Source organism: Mirounga leonina, unplaced genomic scaffold (genome assembly GCF_011800145.1).
Source record: "Mirounga leonina isolate KUSES-001 unplaced genomic scaffold, KU_Mleo_1.0 Mir_168, whole genome shotgun sequence".
Taxonomy (NCBI): domain Eukaryota; kingdom Metazoa; phylum Chordata; class Mammalia; order Carnivora; family Phocidae; genus Mirounga; species Mirounga leonina.
In genome coordinates, this window is record NW_023270426.1 from 70120694 (window position 1) to 70144440 (window position 23747).

Consider the following 23747-nt stretch of genomic DNA (forward strand, 5'->3'; position numbering starts at 1 on the left):
TTTATGCAAAATTTCTACATACAAAATACCAAGAAAATTACTTGATTTTCTTTCTATCTTCCATTTATGTATCTGGCATATGAGAAATTCAGGTAAAGATCAGTAGTCTTTAAGAAAAATGGCCCCCAAGATAGATAATTCATAGACACAAGTAATATCAATATCATTTACATTTATGAAAGTATGCTCAAAACTGTACCCATAATAAAAGAAATGCAAATGAAGTCTAAAAGGTAATGACATTGAATTACTTTTTGGATTGGCGAAAGATCAAAAAGATTGAGATAGTTGGAAAACAAGCACAAGCCCAAATGTTGTTGGCAGAAATGTAAATTAATATGGTCTTTTATCTCTTAGCAACATAATTTAACAATATATTAAGATTAAAAATGCACGTACACTTACAAGCAATTATGGAAATGCAAGTAAGAACACAGTGAGATACTATTTTATATCCATTAGAGTGGCAAATATTAAGTTTAACAATACCAATTATAGACAAGGTTGTAGAGCATTGGGAACTCACATCCATTGCTAGAAGACTCTAAATTGTTAAAACAGTTCATAAAATATTTTGGCATTATCTTTGTAAGTTGAATATGAGCCACCTAGTAATTCTATCACCTAGTAATTCTACTTGTAGTTTGTACCTTAGAAATGCTCTTGCAAATGGGACACTTACAAGAATGTTGAAAGCAACACTGTTCTACTGGCTAAAGCTTAGAAAACAACCTAAATATTCATTAATAGAATGAATGAATTATGGTGTACTTACACAGTGGAAAATTCTGTGGTGGAAGAAGTGAACAAAAGAGGGTTACGTGCAAGAACATGGTTGAATCTTGGGAACATTACTCTTACTGTTTGTTGTATTCTTAGCAATTTAATTTACATGTAAGTTACATCACAGCAGAAAATAATACAGTGTCAACTCTATAGCAAGTGTTGTTAAATATTTGTGCACCAATAAAAGTTTCTGGAAATATCTAAGATGGAAATAGATGGTAAAAAGGTTATATTATAAAAATGAGATGAATATTTTAGTTTTTATATTTGTGGACATCTTTTGTTTTCAGATTGGCAGTAGGAGTAGTGTTTATTCCCCAGAAAGCAATGTACGAAAAACAGGCTCATATATATATGAAGAGTTTATGCCCACAGATGGTACTGATGTAAAGGTAGGACTGATTACAGTATATTTTAATTTTGTATTTAGTTTACCAACGATATCAGAAAAAGAGAGTACCCTGAGAATAGACTCTATTCTGGATCTCTTTCTTTTTATGACTAGGGATTCTTTATCTGTTTTGAATTATGAATGTCTTTGGCACTCTGAAGCCTATGGACCCTTATTTTAGAGTAATGTTCTTTGGTGCTTAAAACAGGATTGCCAAGGAGACAAATTTTATTGAAATGTAGTTACAAAAATATTTAAAAACCAACTTTGTGATACAATAATATGTGTGCTTCTTTAAAAGGACATTAAATAATAAAATATAGTGGGTAAGGGTCTAATAGCCACTAGTTTCTAAGCACTGATTAGTATAAATGATGTTCTGAGATCTGCAACAACTGTAGTATAATACAATCAATATGTTTGATTTGGTGACAGATAAGGTCTTAACTGCTATACCTTCATCCAGTCTCTGTCTAACGAGACTGTCTTTTTTTCTAAGGTGTAGACCTGATCATGAATCTCTCCTTTAAAATTCTCTTGTGGATTTTGCTGACCTTAGGGTAATAATCAGGTTCATAAGGGTGGCATACAGAATATTTCCCAGTCTGTCCTATGAACCTTATTTCTTACAGAATAAAAGGCACCAAATAACTTACTCTTACCTGAATACATCGTGCTCTTTAATGCCTCTGGCCTCTGTGTTGATTACCTTTACTCAGGGTGCTGTTCCCTTTCTTGTCTGCCTTTCAGCGTATGCTGTCCCTCACCACCACCCCCAGTTTTTTAATCTTTCTTTTGGCCATTACTTCCTTCTGTCATGTACCTCTCCTTTGGTTAAGCTAAAAAAATTTGGAAAAGATCACATCCTATACAACCTCGTGTTCCCTCGTAATGCTCAGTATAATCATTCTCTGTAGAGAACAGAACTTCATGTTAGCAGTTTTGCCATGTAATTAATTATTTATAATCTTTTCCAGTGTATTGAAAATTTTGGCATGTGAAATAGAAGTGTGAAAAGAACAGTCTGGAGACTGAAGTATTTTTTATTGATTATTTTTTCTTCTGATTTGTTGTCTGCCTTTTTAATACATTTTAAATAATATATAAATTTTTAATTTTAACATTTATTAAAGGTTTATACAGTGGGTCCAGATTATGCGCATGCTGAAGCTCGAAAATCTCCAGCGCTTGATGGCAAGGTGGAACGAGACAGTGAGGGAAAAGAAGTTAGATACCCTGTTATTCTTAATGCACGAGAGAAATTAATTGCCTGGAAAGTCTGCCTTGCTTTTAAGGTAGGATGTTTTACAGGCCATATAGACCCCTGTAAAAGAAATTCTAATTTTCTTTCTTGAGTAAAAGAAAATTTTTTACTTCTAACATTTGACTAATTCCCTCAGTGAAATCATTAGGCTTCCAATAATGTATGTTAAAGATTTAGACCGAAGTAGTACAACTTGATCTATTAAAGGATAAACTTTACCTTTTGAAGTCTTGTCTTGGGTATATAATGTAAAACTAGTGTGTTACTGGTTATTAAATAATAAATACTTTATGTCTTAATAATTTGAAGTCACTTTTGTGGAAGGAATGTTAGTCTATAAATACATTTTAATAGCTTTATATAAATTGTTTTAATTATGTAATAACAGGATTCCAAAAGACATGACTTAAAATCACATATACTAATATGTGATGATTTGAATATAAGATGCAGAAAATAGAAAATTTCAGGAGCCTGAGTAGGAAATTCCTACCTTGCAACTGTTTTCTTCTCCCAAATAAAGTAAATTTATTTCAGGTGCTCACGAGGATATAGTTGTCAGGGTGTAAAAGATTCAGAGGGAGGAGCACCTGGCTGGCTCAGTTGGTAGAGCCTGCGACTCTTGATTTCAGGGTTGTGAGTTTGAATCCCACACTGGGTGGAGAGATTGCTTAAAAATAAAATCTCTTAAAAAAAAGATTCATAGGGATAATTGGACATTTCCTCTGGGACATATCTTCAAAACTATTTTTCCTTTATGCTTTTTTGGATTAAAGTGATATAATTTCTACTATCACAAAATTTAACAAAACCTTTAAAAATTTTTACTCTTGTTTTTTAATTAAATGTTACTTGAAGAATGTCTTGTAATAGTTTGTTATTTTTTGGCCTCTCTTATCTCTTAAGCATTTTTGTTCTATATTTATTTCACGGGGGAACTCAAATGATCATATGGTATGTTTTACATATTTTCAGAGTACTCAGGTTACAGATGAATAATTTCATTTATTACTTACTATGAAATAAACTAATAAGTAGTAGTGAATTCTTAGGCATTTATAAAATTTGATATGTTAAAAGACTAAAAAACTGTGAATCCTAATTCAAATGTAACTTTAAAGTTTATAATTTATTTTAAATAGCAAACAGTTTGTGGTTTTGATTTGTTACGAGCCAATGGACAGTCCTATGTCTGTGATGTCAATGGCTTCAGTTTTGTGAAAAATTCCATGAAGTATTATGATGATTGTGCAAAAATACTTGGGTAAGAATTCTTTCTTTATATTTCTCCTCTTTACCTTTGTTACAGCTAATGCAGACTAGCTATTCAGAGACCAAATTATTGTAAACATCAAGTGATCAGGGTCCTGGAAGCGCTCTAGAATAAAAATCGATGTTCATAAAATGACATCCCCAAAGAACTATGCCAAATCCTGAGTTATACTATGGGTTATCAAAGTCAGAGTCATCTATGGCCAGTATAGATGATGGCTTAAAGATATTTTAACTTAAAGATTTAGAAGTGCTCTACAGTTATTATTCCAGCTAATTTATTAGATTACTTTGTTCTGCAAGTTTTTGATATATAGATTACAGTTGAAAAAGTTTCATTCTCTTACTTTAGGATATAAAAATGAACACTGATGAAATAAGTAACCAGAGTAGAATAGAAATATTTGGAATTCAGGGTTTTTTTGAATGACACTGCTTTCTATAATTATATGTCACTTAAAGATAATCTCATGAGATTATCAAGTGAACCCAAAAGAAATTACTGCATGTAGAAATGCCATTTTTATTTTCTTTGACCTATTTTCTTATACCTTGACTTAGAAGATTCACAAGACAAATAATTTTAAACCATTTCAAAATATATATGACAAAGCCATAAGAAACTTACACTTTAAAATGTATTGTCGGGGCGCCTGGGTGGCTCAGTCGTTAAGCGTCTGCCTTTGGCTCAGCTCATGGTCCCAGGGTCCTGGGATCAAGCCCCGCATCAGGCTCCCTGCTCAGCGGGAAGCCTGCCTCTCCCCCCTCCACTCCCCCTGCCTGTGCTCCTCTCTCAATGTGTCTCTCTCTGTCAAATAAATAAATAAATAAAATCTTTAAAAAAAAAAATAAAATGTATTGTCATCATTGGAGTCAGCTTTTATAGTATATTTTAAAGATTGGTAAACTTCACTTAAGGTGAAATTTGGGGGAGCTTGCTAAATTTTAGCATGAATAAATGCTAAATTTAAACAAACAAAAAATGTTTTATAATTACTTAACATGTTTCCATTGTTAACCCTATTAGTAAAATATAATGGACATTTGTTTAAAAAGAGCCATGGTATTTAGAGTAACTTCAAAAGTGATCAACAAATAGGTAAGAAATGATCCCTGGGGCACCTGTGTGGCTCAGTCAGTTGAGCATCTGACTCTTGGTTTTGGCTCAGGTCACGGTCTCAGGGTCCTGGGATCGAGCTCCATGTAGGGTTCCATGCTCAGTGGGGAGTCTGTTGGAGATTCTATCCTTCTCCCTCCGCCCCTCCCCCTTCTTGCACACTCTCTCTCTAAATAAATAAATAAAATCTAAAAAAAAAAGAGATGACCTGTGGCCATAAAGAAGAAGCAAGCAATCTTGGTTTTCAGAATGTATCTGTGAGTAGATTTAATGCAATTATAGTGATTTATTTGACTCCATTGTGATTTATACTTTAAAACTAAATAATAAATAATTCCAAATTTATGGCATCTCTTCAGCGTGTCCTGATGTACCAGTTTAGGACTGCTAATATAATTTTTTAAAATCAGGATTGATTCTTTGAGTTACTTTTTATGTGCTATAATCACAGAATCACTAGTTTGACCTTTTATGATTCTGTGTCGTTAGTCATTGAGTACTGAGTTTTGTCTTAAAATGAACTAATTTCTACTTTTTTCTTTTTGTATCAAAGCAATATTGTAATGCGAGAACTTGCTCCACAATTTCATATCCCCTGGTCAATACCCTTAGAAGCTGAAGATATCCCAATTGTACCAACTACATCTGGAACTATGTAAGTTTGAATATTTTCCTTTAGAAATTCCTTGGGTTTTGTACATCGGTCTCTGCTATTACAATAGAGATTAAATTTCTGAATGATTATTGGACACTTTACTGTGTATGTTTTCATATGATTCACTTGGCAGATGGAGAAATAGGTTATATGCTTTTGTGGGGTCCACCTAGACTAAAAATCTTTTATATTGTTAAAAAAAAAATTCTGGAAAAACAGTCCTGGAAAATGCTTAGTTATAGAACTATTGAATTAAGTCATAAAAATAAAGGAGGTGCCAACAGGTATATCACTTAAAGGTTCATAATCCGTGGTCATACAACTTCTGTATTCTGAGTGTGTAAAGAAAAAATATACAGGTATGTCTTGAGGTAAATTAATTAGACCAATATTGCCAAAGTGTCTAATAACATTCTACTAGTGAAAATTACTGCTTGAAACTCACCTGCTACTCAAGTGAGTTGACCAAATGCTTCATATTTATAGCTTAGACGTTTACATTTAGCGTGTTAAAAATTCTGAGAAGTCCTGGTTGGGGTGGGAGGACAAAAGAAATTAATTATGTTTTTAAACCAGTATTCTAAACTATTTAACATAAAATTTTGGGGGGTAAATCCTGCAGGGTTATATGCTGTGGCTTACAGTTTGGCATACACTAAAGTATACCCTAGCCTTCTTTCTAAGACATTATTATCTTCTCGTAATTTGAGTTTGAAATACTTGTTCTGTTCTTACAAGGTCACAATAAATACAGCAGCTATAAAGTAAAGCTTTATTTTGCTTTGATTTAATGAAATCTCAGTCTGTAATGATCTATGCTACAGGGCAAGTAGTTAATGAAGTTCCAGGATTGCCATTTGTTTACTTTTATCCCAGTGTGAGTATAGCCATCTCTAGAGAGGAAGCTGATATATAGCTTAATATTACTTCCCCTCCAGCTTCTTAAAATCTTAAGATTGAATTTGATAAAATCAACTGGTTGTTACAAGTACTGTTCTTCATGCGAAAGACCTCGAAATGGTAAAAGATGGCTCTAAACAAATAATGAGATGTTGTATTAGTCTCAATTATATAACAGAAATCTTTGTTAGAAAATTGAGAACTTTTTTTTTATTTTAGGATGGAACTTAGATGTGTCATAGCTGTGATACGTCATGGGGATCGAACACCAAAACAAAAAATGAAAATGGAAGTGAGGCATCAAAAGTATGTTTTAGGGGGAATAATTTAACACTCAGGAGATAATTTAAGATTTATGATAGGTGATTACCTGATTTGATTAATACATCATATAGAAAAACTGTTTTCCCATTTCTTGGCCATTAATTTAAACCACTGGATGCAAACAAAATCCATGTAAAATAATTGTATGTATCAGCATTTGAAAATTATTATGGTAATATCCATCAATTATTGTCCATCTGATCTGGCTTTCATTTACTGTTGTAAAGGCATAAACATCCTTAGATGTTGTGTTTAATCTTGGTTTGTCATTCTCTTCATTGCTTTCTATGAGTCTTTAACCTCTCAACCTTCTAGAAGAAATTAGTAGAATGGAAGTTTATCTTTTTTCTCTTCAGTATTTGATTTGGAAACAATAAAATTTAAAAACCTGAGTCAATCAATATGTGTTGAAACATTTTTTAATATGTATATGTATGCAGTGACTTCAGAGAATATGATACTTAGTATTACAGTCATATACTCAGTTTCCATCATGAGAAAAACTTTTAAAAATGATCTAATGATTGTTAGTTTCATGTGCTCAGGAGAATAGTAACTTTTATCACTCAGTGGAGGAGCAACCTTCTATAGTGAAAGAGGACACACAGTATTTGAAATCCATAGATCTGAGTCCCGTATCTTCATTTATAAGTGATTTGTGTAAGTGTATAGTGTTAATACTAATTATTGCAAGGAACTAACTGTGCTGTCTTTTTTTATAAGATTTTTTGATCTTTTTGAAAAGTGTGATGGATACAAATCTGGGAAATTAAAACTCAAAAAGCCAAAACAGTTACAGGCAAGTGCATTTTATTTCTTGTTGGTTTTAAATTGCTAATGACAAAGTTACATAAAAATTCAGTTCTTTATTATTTTATAGGAAGTGCTGGACATTGCCCGACAACTTCTTATGGAGCTGGGGCAAAATAATGATTCTGAAATTGAAGAAAACAAGTCAAAACTTGAACAACTTAAGACTGTATTGGAAATGTGAGAATCTTTCTGAAACTCTTAACTTTTATTTTTACAGTGTTCTTTTTTTAATGTATGAGTTTGTTAAATTTCCTTCACAGTTTGATCTTTTTGCACTTTATTGCTGAAGCTGAAGAGAAATTAGTGAAAGTCGGGCGCCTGGGTGGCTCAGTTGGTTAAGCGACTGCCTTCGGCTCAGGTCATGATCCTGGAGTCCCGGGATCGAGTCCCGCATCGGGCTCCCTGCTCGGCAGGGAGCCTGCTTCTCCCTCTGACCCTCCCCCCTCTCATGTGCTCTCTGTCTCTCTCATTCTCTCTGTCTCAAATAAATAATAAATAAAATCTTAAAAAAAAAAAAAAAAAGAAATTAGTGAAAGTCTAGTGAGATTTTTATTGGTACAGTGAGAAAACAGATGGTTGTTTTGAAGGTTATTGTTTTAGTTTTACTTTTCATTTTGGGATGAGACGAATTTGGATATTTTATGAAATACTACTTAGGATGAAAGCCAAATTACTAACAGGACCACCGATTAAATGCTGTTTAATTAAAAAACAATTTTGAACTATGTTTTAATCAAGTGAAATTGATAACACCGGTATTCCAATTATAAGCTTTATATATTTAACCCCTTAGAATCTTATTTCCTTTAATTTTTTAGATACCCATACATTTATTTTTTTATATTTCTATACTTTGTCATCTCTTCAAAATTGTCTAAGTTTTGTAGAGAAATTTTTTGTATTTTCATTTTTGGTGTGATTAGAATGAGTGAGTACCTATGGTACAGAGATTTTCTGCTAGGATATGTTAGAGAATTCATCAATTAATTAAAAATAGAAGGGCACATTAATATGTAGATTTAGGTTTTCTCTAGATGGATTTTAGTTTTTCTTTAGGAGGTTGCATTGAATACTTACTAAAAATTGTTCTGCTTGTCATTTTGTTTCTCAGGTATGGCCATTTTTCTGGAATAAATCGTAAAGTCCAATTAACTTACCTCCCTCATGGTTGTCCTAAAACATCTAGTGAAGAAGAAGGTATATCACTATTAATGCCTCTTGTGTTTTAATTATGTGTAGGGACTTAACTACTGATTTTACTACCTTTGGACCCTCTTCTGTGTAATAATTTAGGGACTGACATGCTGAATAAAGGAAAAATAAAGTAGAGTTTTGTCAACTTTCTCTTCAATCCTTTAAATAAAGGATAGATTTTATTCTTGATCCTTTGAATAAAGGATAGATTTTATTGTTTTAGAAACTGCTTAGGACTTCCCTTTTACTCTGGGATTGTTTCAGAAAGTTTATTTATAACTACATGTTACTTAATGGACCCCTTTCTTCCTCTTTTGGTAAAAGAGGGCAGAGTATACAGGAAGAAAACTCAAAAAGTACAAAAAGACTGAAAAAATACATAATAAACATGTTTCTAATATAGCTATTTTCCTCCACTGAAAAAGTCAGAATAGGCATTTAAAGAAGGTCAGGTCCATCTCCTAAAGTAGTCAGCATAAAACTCCATAAATTCATTTACCTTTTAAAAGAAAAATGGGCAGGGGCTGGAGAAGCCATTTCATAGAGAAATGTAGATGCCCAATAAAATAATGATAATAGTAGTAGTAACTACTTTTGCCTAACACACTAGCAAAGTATTTTCTTGTTTTATTCTTTTGTCAGATTGATGGTAAGGAATGTTGATGAGAATGCAGTGTGAGCAGATTTCAGTTTATTGGGAGGAGTATAAATTGATGTAACTCTTTGTAAAGTCATTTGGCAATATATATTAGAAACTTCAGAAAATGTTCATATGCTTCTATCTTAATTCTACTTAGAAGAATCTATCCCAAGGAAGTGGTCATATATTCAGGGAAAGATTGATCTTTGGGGATATTCACAATATCATTATTTATAGTGGCATAAATTGAAGTAATGATTGTCTTAAATGCAAGCACAAGTTGGATTATGTTGATCTTTATAAATGTATTTTAAAATTTGACATGTTGCTGTTTTGTCACACTTGTGATTAATAGCAATACAGATTAATTTCTTATATTTTAATGTTCGTGATAAAAAACATTCAATAAATAATTGAATTGATTGAAAAAGTCTGTTAATTAATTGTCCTTCCATAAATTAATATTGGCCTGCATAATAAAGCACATACAACTACTGTCTAGTCCCAGGAAAAAGGTTGATTTCTATCACTTTTAATGAATCATCATTAAGTTTTTTAGCACTTTTATTGCTTATTTTTATTTTTTTAATTTATTTATTTTAATTTTATTTTTTTAAAGATTTTATTCATTTATTTGAGAGAGAGGGGAGACATAGCTAGATCCCAGGGGCTAGAGGGGGCTAGATCCCAGGACCCTGGGATCATGACCTGAGCTGAAGGCAGATGCCAAACTGATTGAGCCACCCAGGCACCCCTTATTGCTTATTTTTAAATTACCTTTGTTTCTGTAGCCCAGTACAGATCTTAGGACATGATAAAGGGCAGATAAATTAAGCATAGAAACTCATTTGCTTGTGGAACTTCCCTTAATATCTGAGAAAATCTTTGGTCGGGAACACAAAGAGATTGCACAATTCCAAATTTAAAAAGCTGCTCTTGGCTACATTTTATTATATATATAATTCATAAATTTAAATTATAATGAATTTCAGGCTTTCTCATCTCACGCCTTCCTAAAAATTATGCAAATCATTGATTCCTCATCATAAAAATGTATACACCTTCACTTCAGCTGACATTACCTTTTATGTGAGACTTTTGATACAGAGACAAGATCTTGATCCTTTGGTCAAGGAGCTCTTAATCTAACATCGCTAGCACAACTAAATTAAATATATTGGGCAAATACTATTGGTGTCATGTCACTATGAGACCAGGGAAGGTAGAAACAATACTTCTTTCAGAAAACTGAGAAAGAGCCTTCTTCGTAACGTATGGAAGAGATTTTGAAATTTTAGTAAGATTTTAACAGAAGGAGCGAAGGGTGTTCCTGACAGAAGCAAAAGCCTACAAAGATAGGTATGTTCAAAGGAACAAAATAATTTACATAAAAGCTATATTCCACTGCAGAAGATAGAACAAAGAAAAAATTAATCTTGAAATATGTCTCTTTAAAAGAAACCAACGTGGGGCACCTGGGTGGCTCAGTCGTTGAGTGTCTGCCTTCGGCTCAGGTCATGATCCCAAGGTCCTGGGATTGAGCCCTGCATCGGGCTCCCCGCTCAGCGGGGAGTCTGCTTCTCCCTCTCCCACTCCCCCTGCTTGTGTTCCCTCTCTTGCTGTGTCCCTCTCTCTCTGTCAAATAAATAAATAAAATCTTTAAAAAAAAAAATGAGAAAAAATAAACTTGACATTTGCCTCTCTCCATTCACGTGTGTCTTAGACAGCCGAAGAGAAGAACCATCCTTACTTTTGGTTCTAAAATGGGGAGGAGAACTAACTCCTGCAGGCAGGGTCCAGGCTGAAGAACTTGGAAGAGCTTTCAGGTGTATGTATCCTGGAGGTCAAGGTAAATCTTGGCGCTTCTTTAATTTGGTTAAATCTGTGCATTATGTTTTCAAATCTTCGTTTATTTTGCAATGTTACTAAATAGTTTATAGAAATATAGTGAGACAAAAATATAGCTTAAGTGATTTGAGTATTTATTTTCAGGAGATTATGCAGGATTTCCTGGCTGTGGTTTACTGAGATTACATAGTACCTACCGACATGACCTCAAAATATATGCCTCTGATGAGGGACGAGTCCAGATGACTGCAGCTGCTTTTGCAAAGGTACAAGTAAACGTTTCTTAGAATTGCTAGGAATGTCATTGAAGACTTTTTGCTAAGGCGATGTTTAAAAATCCCAAATTTGAAATTTCAAACTCGAGCCCTGAAATGGTGATGGGCTGTATTAACCAAGTTTATTGCAAATAGTTAGCTTATACCTTGCGAAATTTGGCATGTAACAAAGTAAATATTAAAATGCTTTCTATTAATTTGCATACTAATTTTAAAATCTGTATTGGCTTTATCCAATATGTTTAGGGGCTCTTAGCTCTAGAAGGAGAGCTTACACCCATTCTTGTTCAGATGGTAAAAAGTGCAAATATGAATGGCCTTTTGGATAGTGACAGTGACTCCTTGAGCAGTTGTCAGCAACGTGTGAAAGCAAGACTTCATGAAATACTTCAGAAAGATAGAGACTTTACTGCTGAAGACTATGAGAAGGTGGGTCTTAGCAAACTCTTTTACCTTGTGAACTATCATGCACATACAGAAATGTATGTAAAACAAACTTAGAGCCTATCGTATTATAAAGCAAATACTCCTATAGCCACCATCAAGATACAGAAATAGACCATTGGGACACCTCTGACCCCTGTGTGCCCCTTCTCAATGGCAACTCCTTCCCAATCTCCTAGAATTAGTTACTATCCTGACTTATTATTAGTGCTCTTTTTTGTAGTCTTCTCATATCAAGAAACTTACTTGGCTAAGTATGCATCCCTAACTGCTGCAGTCTCCGTTTGGGCTGTTTTCTAAACTTTCATACAATAGAGTAGGTTTTCTTTTATGTTTGGCTTCTTTTGCTCAATATCATGTTTGTGACGTTCATCCATATTTTTGAGAATTTCCATAGTTAATCAGTAATCACTTCTATGTAGTATTTTATTTTAGGGATTGGCAAACTTTTTCTGTAAAAGACCAGATCGTATATTTTAGGCTTTGTGGGTCACATTTGGTCTCTTGTTGCACATTCTTTTTGTTTTTAACCCACCTTTTAAAAAAGTAAAAACCATTCTTGGCTCATGGGCTATGCCACAGGCCACATTTGGCCTCCAGGCCATAGTTTGATGACCCACGTTGTATTTTATGAATATGCTATAATTTATATAGATTCTTGTATCATTGTTACGGTTTTGTGCTCTTACTATTAGTACTGTTACGACTGTCATTGTGTATCTACTAGTGCATGTGAGCATACATTCTCTTGGATATTCTACGACTGGAATTGTTGTGACCCACAGTATGCTTATGTTTCAGTATGAGTAGGTAATGTCAAACTGTTTCCCAAATTCATTGAACAACCTACACTTCTACCAGAAATCCAGCAGAATAATAATTATTCTACGTAGTCTCTATTCTTGGTATTCTTGATATTCTCAGACTATTTGGTTTTGGCCATTCTGAAGGTGGATGTGTAATGGTAGCTCAGTGTGGTTTTAATATTTTTTGACCATTCAGATATCCTTTCATGAGGCCTTCTCTTCAAGTCTCTTGTCCTTTTTTTCTACTGCTTGTCTGTATTTTTCTTAGTGAGTGGTAGAAGTTCTTAAATTATTTTGGATATGGGCCCTTTTTTATATGTTTTCTAAATCCTGCCACCTACTCTGAGCCTTCATGATGTCTTTTAATAAGCAGAGGTTCTTATTTTTCATGAATTCCAAGTTTAATTTTTTCCTTTATGCTCTGTGCATTTTTTTATGTAGTCTAATATCTTTTTTTTAATTATTGAAACATAATTGACACACATTTTATTAGTATCAAGTATACAACACAGTGAGTAGACAGACAAGACTATATGTTGTGCCATGCTCAGCACAGGGTAGCCACCATCTGTCACCACACAACGCTATTAAAATACCATGGACTATATTCCCTGTGCTGTACCGTTTATCCCCATGACTTGCTCATTCAATAACTGGATGCCTGTATCTACCATTCCCCTCTAATTAGAGGTCATAAAATATTCTTATGTATGATCTTCAGCACCATATACTGAAAGACTGTCCTTTTCCCTCTACTTTGTGGTACCATCTTTATAATATATATATATGTGTGGTCTATTTCTATACTATATTCTTTTCTTGATCCTGTGCCACTGAATACAAGATCACCCAAGTCCTACATGGTTCCTTCTTCAAGTTTTTCTTGGCTTTTCTTGCATTCCCATATAAATTTTAAAATAAGCTGTCAAAAATCCTGTTGCAGTATTGATTTACATGGATTGAATCTGTAGTTTCTGAAAATGTATATCTTTTAATATATTTTTAATGCTGTTGTAAATAGTACCTCTAAAAATTTTATTCTCTGATTATTGCTATATAGAAATAGCTTTTTAATATTGACTTTATATACATCAACCCTATTGAGCTTATTTATTAGTTTAATAATTTATCTGTAGATTTTTCTTTATCCTTTAAATGCATCCAGGTTTTTTTCCTTCCTTTTGGATCTTGTTTATTATTTTTTTTCTTGTCTTCAGTAACTAGCAGCTTGAAAACAGTGTTAAATAAAAGTGGCATATCTTTTCTTGTCCACGTTCTCAAAGAAAGCTTTTAAGATTTACCCACTAAATGTTTTCTGTAGTTTTTTTTAATAGCTATTCTTTTCAAAATAAGGAAATTCCATTTTGTTCCTGTTTTGCTAAATGAAAAGTTAGTGAATTTTATCATTATTTCCTTTTTATCTCTTGTATCGTATGATTTTTTGGGGGGGATGTAAAGCTATCTTGGTTCCTAGAATAAACTCAACTTTTATATGTATATGTATATATTTTGTTATTGTTGTTGTTAATATATCTCACTGGTTCGGGTTTACTATTTTTTGGTTAGGAGTTTTACAGCTGTGTTCATGAGTCAGGTTGACCTTCACATTTTTATTCTTATGTCTTGCTCTGGTTTCAATATCAGAATTATGCTAGTCTCATAAAATTAGGGAGTCCTATTTTGGGGAAGGAGTTTGTGTACATATCTTTAATTAAATGTTTTATAAAATTTACTAGTAAATCCTATGGGGATTTTCTTTGTGGGAAATCATGTAATCATTGTAATCATGGATTCCAGAGTAATTAGTAATTTTCAGTTACTACGTTTTGTGTCAGTATTAAATTACATTCTTGTAGAAGTTTATCATATCCTCTTTAAATTCTTTGTAACGTCTGCAGGATCTGTAGAGATGTTGCTTTTTGTTTCATAACATTGTACTTTTTTTCTCTTGATCATTTTAACTATGGTTGATGCATTTTATTAGTCCTTTCAAAGAAATATCTTAAATTTGTGGGTCCTCTTTATTATGCACTTGTTTTCCATTTGACTAAATTTGTTTAATATTGTATTTCTTCTACTTCTGTAACCTCGTGTTACTAGCTGTGTGCTTATTAACTCATGAATATTCAGTCTTTTCTAAAATACAGACTTTAGGCTATAAATTTCCCTTTATGACTGCATGCATAAATTTTGAGGTTTGTGCAGTTTGGGATATTTTCTGATTTCCTTTGTGATTTCTTCTTTGATCATAGATTAATCAGAGGGTTTTTTTTAGAATTTCAAAACCTATGGCATTTTGAGTTAAACTTTATTTCTAACTTTATACCATCTTAGTAAAAAAAAAAATTCTTCCTGAATTTTTTTGTTTGTTTTTTCTTTCTTCACTGTTGTGTGTGAAAATTTCCCACTCTAATTGTGGATTTTCCTTGTCTTTGTAGTTCTCTTAATCTTTGCTTTACATATTTGATGCCGTGTTATTAGATAGATAGAAATTTAGAAACGATATATTTCCATCAGTACTTTTTGCTTGAAAGTTTGAGGTTAATATAGCAACAACAGTTTTTCCCCCTCTTACTTGGTTTTGCATTGTACATCTTTTTTACCTTTTTACTTTCAGACTTTTTGAAATTACATTTTTAGGTGTATCTATTACAATCCGCATATAACTGGGCTTTTTAAAATGTATTATGAAAATCTTTAGGGCAGTTTTATTTACAATATAAATTATTGACAAATTTATATATGAATCCACTATATTTTCAAGGGCTTTATATTTATACTGCCTTTATAATTTTTCTCTCTTCTGTTGTTGAAATTGGTACTTTTTACTTACTTATTTCTCTGTTAGCTTAAAAATTATATTTTATTTTATTTTTTGTTTGTCATTACCCCAGAGATAATAGTAGGCTTCTATAACTTCTTAAAGTCAAATGTTTATATACATAGTGCTCTTACTCTTCCTGGACAATGCAAGGACTCTAGAAAAATACTATTCAAATGTTAACTTGCATAAGAATCATCGGAAGTCTTGTTAAGAATGCAGATTCTGATTTCTCATATCTGGGATGGGGACTAGGATTCTGCTTTCAATAAGCTTCCAGTTCATGCCAATGCCTGCTAGTCCTGAAACCATATATTTAACAGCAAGCCTTAAAATCCTTGTAACATTTGCATAGCCTGCAACTTTTATGCTCTTAATATTGTTTATTTTAATTTTGTATCTTTTAAACTGTACAGTGTCATTTTTATTATTCTTTTATGCAGGGAGTTTTTATTTAGATTTATCCATTAATTTGCCCTTTTTTGTTTTTTTGTTTTGTTATATTTTGTTTTAGTAAGCTCCATGCCCAGCGTGGAGCCCAATGAGAGGCTTGAACTCAAGACCCTGAGATCAGGAACGGAGCTGAAAGCCACCACGTGCCCCTCATTTGCCCTTTAAATTACTTTTTATTCTTTCTGAAGTCCATAGTTTCCATTTAAGAGCATTTACCTCCTGTCTGAACAACTATATTAATTCTATTGGTCTACTGATGGTGAATGCTTTTCTGTCTGAAGATGTTTTTATTTCAACTTTACTTTTTTTTTTTTTTTTAAAGGAAGGGAGGGCGAGGGGAGGGGCAGAAGAAGAGGGAGAATCTTAAGCAGCCTCCACACCCAGCATTAGAGCCTGACGTGGGGCTCAGTCTCGCAACCCTGAGATCATGACCTGAGCTGAAATCAAGAGTTGGACATTTAACCAACTGAGCCACCCAGGTGCCCCTCAACTTGACTCTAGGATATTTTCACTGGGTTATAGAGTTCTAGGATAGAATTTATTTTCTTTCATTGCATTGAAGATACTGTTACACTCTCTTCTAGCTTCCAGTGTTTCTCTTGAGAAGTCAGTTGTTGATCTTATTGTTATACCTTTGAAGATAGTCCTATTTATTTATTTATTTATTTATTTATTTATTTATTTATTTATTTATAACTCCTTCTGGCCACTTTTAACATTTTTACTTTTGATTTTCAGCAGTTTTTCTGTTGTATGTTTAGATGTAGATTGTTTTTTTAAACTAATCCTGCTAGTAGATTAGGATTCTTGGATCTGTGGTTTCAGTTTTGGGAAGTTGTTTTTATGGTTTTGATTTTTGTCTTTAATGTAGCATTTGTTACCTTCTTCTGGGTCTCTAAATACATGTTTGTTAAAAATTTCTCGGGGCGCCTGGGTGGCTCAGTTGTTAAGTGTCTGCCTTCGGCTCGGGTCATGATCCCGGGGTCCTGGGATCGAGCCCCGCATCAGGCTCCCTGCTCAGCGGGAAGCCTGCTTCTCCCTCTCCCACTCCCCCTGCTTGTGTTCCCTCTCTCGCTATCTCTCTCTCTGTCAAATAAATAAATAAAATCTTTAAAAAAAAATTTCTCTTCTCTTATCATTTTAAAAAAATTTTTTCATCCTTTGGTCTCTATGCTTTATTATGGATAAAATTTTCTCACCAGTCTTCCAATTTACTAAATTTATCTTTGGCTGTATTTAATGTGCTTTTAATTCAGCCAGTGTATTTTTCAATTCTAAAATTTCTTTTTGCTATTTTAATATTTAATTTGTTATTTTTCAGTCATTTGCATTTTTTTATTTTTAGTGTTTTATCTTTTTGAACACAGAAGTTTCCTCATTTTTCAGGTGTTGTTTTATTTTTATGTTCTTTCTTTTCTTTTTTAATTCAAATATAGTTAATAGTATTTTATTAGTTTCAGGTATACAATATAGAAATTCAGCAATTAGGGTTATTGCATGTAAATATATGTTGAATGGTTAGAACCATACTGAGTCAGCAGTTTGTCACTATAAGTTAGAGTACTTCTGCTAAATTTTCTCTGTGAGTAATCTAACGATAACTAACCTTTACTACTTTTTAAACATGAAATCCTGAGATTTTTACTTCCTTCTTGATCTTATTACTATATTTTGGGCATCATCTTAATTTATGATATGGAATTGTTCTCCAGCTATTGGAAAACTTTTTATATTGTTCTCTTGGACAATTAGGCATAACTAGATGTAATATTTACACTTTCCTCATTTGTAGCTTACTCCATCTGGAAGCATTTCTCTTATCAAATCAATGCATTTAATTAAAAATCCTGTGAAGACCTGTGACAAAGTTTATTCCTTGATACAGAGCTTGACTTCTCAAATCAGACATCGAATGGAAGATCCCAAATCATCAGGTAAATATTATGTGTTCCTTGGAACGTGAAACAAATGAAAATTATTATCCAAATACTATAAACATTTTAAAATAAGATGTATCAATCTTAAGAAATTAAGCCTCATACTATTCTAGTTATGGGTTAACATACATCCGGGAGAAGAATAATAGCTAGGTTATGGTTTCTTTTCTCTATGATAGCATGAAAAAGATAATAAAATATTATTATTTGAATAGTTCTGTAGCATTGCCATATAGTTAAGCAGCAAATAGGCAGCATAATAAGAAACAAGCAATAAGAAGATGATCTGGGCTCTAACTCTGAGATTAGCCTTGTTGTAACTTGGGCAACTTTGAAATCTAGGATTCTTACTGGTAAAAATAAATCCCTTAAAATGTTTAATTTGTAAGGCTCCTTTCTGCTAAAGACTGTCCATTCTGTTAGTTCTGTGAATCTAGTAAGAAAAGACTAATACTTAAAATTCAGAATTGAAAATAGCCTAAAAGAGTTTTGTTACACTTGTTGTTCTTTTTCTTTTGATGATTGAAGTGTGTAACATATGGGAAGGTCTTTTATAAACCCAAGTCCTAAACCAATTATTTATATCTTTTATTTAGGTCTACAGAATATATGGTTGCTAATGGCATATGACTATGATAACATTCCCTACCTTCTTAACAGTTTTACCTCTGACACTTAAAAAAAGTTTCTAATTATCAACTTTTTGTATATACCTTTAATCTGATTCTAAGTTTAATATGCTAAATATGTTATGTTGTTTTAGATATTCAGCTTTACCATAGTGAAACATTAGAGCTTATGCTACGTAGATGGTCCAAGTTGGAGAAAGACTTTAAGACAAAGAATGGAAGATACGACATTAGTAAAATCCCTGACATATATGACTGTATAAAATATGATGTCCAGCATAATGGTTCCTTGAAATTAGAAAATACAATGGAATTATATAGGCTTTCGAAGGCATTAGCAGATATTGTTATCCCTCAGGTAAGTAAATCTAGGAATCAGTTTTCTTATAGTGTTTTGTAGATTCTTTTAAAATGTCTATCACTGGATAAAAGATAGTTGATTTTCATCTCCCTATCAAATCCATAAATTTTAAAAGGAAAGTAATTATGAATTTATATTTTAAGCTTTTTATTATATTAAATCATTACTTGATTTTCTAATAGTTTGATTATAGTGACTTTAAAATTTAAGGATTGATACTCCTAAAGAACAATAATATACTAACAAGACAACTGAAAACAGAACAGAATAAATCACTGAAATATTTATTGGCTACTTATTATTTACCTACCAATTCTGTGCTATGGAAGTATGTGACGAGTGGGAGAAAAAGGTAGCTGTGGCCCAATGTAAAGTTTGCAAGTATTTTGAAAAAAAAATTTTTTTCTGAGAGAGAGCAGGGAGGGAGGGGCAGAGGGAGAGAGAGAGAATCTTAAGCAGGCTTCACGCCCAGTGCAGAACTTGACGTGGGGCTTGATCTCACAACCCTGAGATCATGACCTGAGCCAAAATCAAGAGCTGGGCACTTAATTGTTACCCAGGCACCCCTTAAAAAATTATTTAGAGGTTGAAGTGTAAGTTGTTATTGGAAGGGTGCAAGTCATGGGTCTTTTCATTTATAGGAGAATAAAAATAAAGGTGTAACCAGAATTCAAATAATTGAAATTAATTAGGCAGAGAATCAGATTGATAATAAAGAGACAAATGACAAGACAAGTGAGATATGTTAGCAGAAAATGGTTCCAGATTCCCTGAGCTGAAATCCAGAGTTGGACACTTACCTGACTGAGCCCCCCAGGTGTCCCTCAATTTCTCCAAAATTTGGGATCTGTTTTCAGCTCAGTGACTAAAGATTGGAGTAGATCAGACATTCCACCTATGAACCAAAGTTAAATAGCAGGGAAAAAATGGAATACATGAAAAATATGAAGATGCTGAACAAAAAGAGCCTTACTTAATAATACAAATAAAAATGGTTTAAATAGGGCGCCTGGGTGGCTCAGTCGGTTGAGCGGCTGCCTTTGGCTCAGGTCATGATCCTGGAGTCCCGGGATTGAGTCCCGCATCCGGCTCCCTGCTCGGCAGGGAGTCTCCTTCTCCCTCTGACCCTCCTCCCTCTCATGCTCCCTGTCTCTCATTCTCTCTGTCTCAAATAAATAAATAAAATCTTTAAAAAAAAAAAATGGTTTAAATAGTATCAGTGTCCCTTAATTTTCACACAAAGTTCAGGAAAAACTACAAACTTTGAAAAACTGGGAATTCAGACAGTACACAACTTACCTATAATTATTTGTGTACATGTTAAAGATTAGCTTATTCTTTCAGCCTGAGAGAACACTGCTTACTTGTTTGGTCAGATGTATAATATAGACAATCTTAGGTATATTGTATGATTCAGTGATTTGCGAAATGAATTCTTTCACCTTTTTTTTTATTCTTATGTTAATCCCCATACATTACATCATTAGTTTTAGATGAAGTGTTCCATGATTCATTGTTTGTGCATAACACCCAGTGCTCCATGCAGAATGTGCCCTCCTCAATACCCACCACCAGGCTAACCCATCCTCCCACCCCCCTCCCATCTAGAACCCTCAGTTTGTTTTTCAGAGTCCATCGTCTCTCCTGGTTCGTCTACCCCTCCGATTTCCCCCGCTTCATTCTTCCCCTCCCGCTACCTTCTTCTTCTTCTTTTTTTTTTCCTTAACATATATTGCATTATTTGTTTCAGAGGTATAGATCTGAGATTCAACAGTCTTGCACAATTCACAGCGCTTACCAGAGCACATACCCTCCCCAGTGTCTATCACCCAGTCACCCCATCCCTCCCACCCCACCCCCCACTCCAGCAACCCTCAGTTTGTTTCCTGCAATTAAGAATTCCTCATATCAGTGAGATCATATGATACATGTCTTTCTCTGTTTGACTTATTTCACTCAACATAATACCCTCCAGTTCCATCCACGTCATTGCAAATGGCAAGATCTAATTCCTTTTGATGGCTGCATAATATTCCATTGTATATATATACCACATCTTCTTTTTTTTTTTTAAAGATTTTATTTATTTATTTGAGACAGAGAGAATGAGAGACAGAGAGCATGAGAGGGAGGAGGGTCAGAGGGAGAAGCAGACTCCCTGCCGAGCAGGGAGCCCGATGCGGGACTCGATCCCGGGACTCCAGGATCATGACCTGAGCCGAAGGCAGTCGCTTAACCAACTGAGCCACCCAGGCGCCCCAATATACCACATCTTTATCCATTCATCTGTCGATGGACATCTTGGCTCTTTCCACAGTTTGGCTATTGTGGACATTGCTGCTATAAACATGCGAAATGAATTCTTAAAAAAGAAGATAAAAATATCTCACATATCAAGAATATATCTTTGGGCCTCTTAGGAAACACTGACTTAGCAAACAAGGAATTATTATCTGACTTCTTTTTACTAAATGGAGGAGAGCTTTTATTCTGCAAAAGAGAAATTTAGGGGCACCTAGGTAGCTCAATCGGTTTTGCATCCAACTCTGGATTTCAGCTCGGGTCATGATCTCAAGGTCCTGGGATCAAGTTCTGCATTGGACTCATTGATCAGTCAGTGGGGAGTCTACTTGTCTCCCTCTCCCTTTGTCCCTCCCCACAGGCACATGTGCACGCTCTCTCTCTCTCTGAAATAAATAAAAAAAAAATCTTAAAAAAAGAGGTACAACAAATAATACATTATATGTAAAAAAAAAAAAAAAGATAGCGGGAAGGGAAAAATGAAGGGGGGGAAGTCGGCGGCGGGGGAGACAAACCATGAGAGACTATGGACTCTGAGAAACAAACTGAGGGTTCTAGAGGGGAGGGGGGTGGGGGGATGCATTAGCCTGGTGATGGGTATTAAAGAAGGCATGTACTGAATGGAGCATTGGGTGTTATACACAAATAATGAATCATGGAACACTACATCAAAAACTAGTGATGTAATGTATGGTGATTAACAGAACATAATAAAAAAATAAAAATAAATTTAATTTTACAGAATAAAAAGTTTTATAACAGGTAAGATATTTTAAGATTATCATCAGAGTGAACACACTAAATTCTGCATAACTCAGTTTTAGCAGCAATGTATAGACAGTCATTGAGCTAATGCTGATTTGATTATAACTGAAGTTACTGAGTCAGACTCATCTTTGTTATGAAATTCAGGAAAGAAAGTTTATTCAAATTTTTCTTATTAACTATTCCAAGAAGAATGATTGCTGGTTTGTTTGTTTTTAAGATTTTATTCATTTGAGAGAGAGCACATGAGCGATGGGGGAGAACAGAGGGAGAGGGAGAAACATACTCCCCACTGAGCAGGGAGCCCAACGTGGGGCTTGATCGCAGGACCCTGAGATCATGACCTGAGCCGAAGGCAGATGCTTAACTGAATGAGCCACCCAGGCGCCTTGAAATGGTTGCTGTTAATTCTGCTAACCATATAATTAGTTTACATTGGAAGTATTAGTAAGATCCACTTTTTTTTTTTTTCATTGTTTTGGATTGCTTTGACATTAGTCCAGGCTCAGTGCATATTAGTTATACTCATTCTTTCAATGATTATTTAAAAGTATGCTTTTTAACAGGTAAACTTAATATAAGACAGTCTTAAATATTTAGGGTGGCTATATGCATTCTTCAGAGTAGGCTTTCAGTATATCTAAACTTAGCACCTCAGTGGCTAAGTACACAAATGATTTGTTAGCATAATCACGTCTATTTTGTTACATGGCTTATTTAATCTCATGTCTCTTCTTTCTCAGTACTGTATACTAAAAGTTCTAGAATTGGGAATGAAAGGTTGATTTCTAAGAGTTGGGCTTAAGATACTCAAATGTTAATAAGGTTTTAGATGTTAATTTCTCCTATGTATCATGTATGTATTTCAGGTATATTGCTTAAATCACTGAAGAAACTTCTTACCGTCTCCTTGTAACTTAAATATTTATAATGGATTTTTCAAAGCTGTAATTAGAAGAATCAGTAAAAATGAGAATGGGCTGGAAAGATTTGAAACATCATTTATATCTTTTAAAGTAATTTGTCATGCTCAACTGTTCTCAGTCTTTATTACAATAATTGTCTTTGGATGCAGTTAGGTTAGATCTCAGCAGTCTGAGAATTTACTTGAAGACATCTCTAAAATTTCTTTCTTGGATAAATTATTTGAAATCTTTGGACTCTTCAGACAACATTTTGCCCAAGCTTACAAGAATCAGTCTTATTTTTGATAAATTTATAGTTACATTTTGGAAAGTTATAACTTTAAGAGCAGAGGTTTTTTTATATGCTTTCCTGCAGTTCTGAGATTATAACTTGAGAGGACAGCTTTGGGTTTACCTCCCTAACTTTTTGGTTTGATATTCCTTATTGTAGCAGAAATTTGGGATTTCTTCTTTTTAAATGGAGTGTTGAATTCAGTCCAGTAAATATTATTTTGCTTTATTACTTTAGCCTTCATAAATCCAGAACTATGGACAAAATGCAGGCATTTTCAGTCACTTAACAAACTAAAAATTACAAATGTATTTATGGTAATTATAATGAAATTGTAGTTTATGGAAAAAAATGAAAATTTTGCCTACTTAATTCTCAAGGAAATAAAGGATATTTCAAGCTTAGAGACTTGATGATTCAGTCAAATAATGTAAAAATTTAACTTGTTTAGAATATGCTAATTTAGATTTAGAGACTCACTATGATAGTGGGTATATGCTCTGGTGTACCTCAAAGTGTTGTTATGCCTCTAAAAATGTATTTCTGTGCTTACG

General features: G+C 33.6%; 1 protein-coding gene across 21 annotated transcripts in view; it reads left to right on the forward strand.

The window, feature by feature from the left end:
* The window catches only part of PPIP5K2 (diphosphoinositol pentakisphosphate kinase 2), a 71445-nt gene that overhangs the window by 15098 nt on the left and 32600 nt on the right, over positions 1-23747 (forward strand). For 17 of the 21 annotated variants that reach the window (XM_035014965.1, XM_035014961.1, XM_035014964.1 and 14 more), the window contains exons 7-19: positions 1077-1178; positions 2311-2472; positions 3584-3705; positions 5384-5485; positions 6605-6691; positions 7433-7508; positions 7590-7699; positions 8634-8719; positions 11080-11205; positions 11349-11470; positions 11726-11908; positions 17796-17937; positions 18704-18927. In XM_035014965.1, coding sequence (XP_034870856.1) covers positions 1077-1178; positions 2311-2472; positions 3584-3705; positions 5384-5485; positions 6605-6691; positions 7433-7508; positions 7590-7699; positions 8634-8719; positions 11080-11205; positions 11349-11470; positions 11726-11908; positions 17796-17937; positions 18704-18927 — 1644 coding nt within the window. The remainder of the gene's footprint in view (positions 1-1076; positions 1179-2310; positions 2473-3583; positions 3706-5383; positions 5486-6604; positions 6692-7432; positions 7509-7589; positions 7700-8633; positions 8720-11079; positions 11206-11348; positions 11471-11725; positions 11909-17795; positions 17938-18703; positions 18928-23747) is intronic. The other 4 variants (XM_035014963.1, XM_035014968.1, XM_035014975.1 and 1 more) reach the window with 1 other exon arrangement.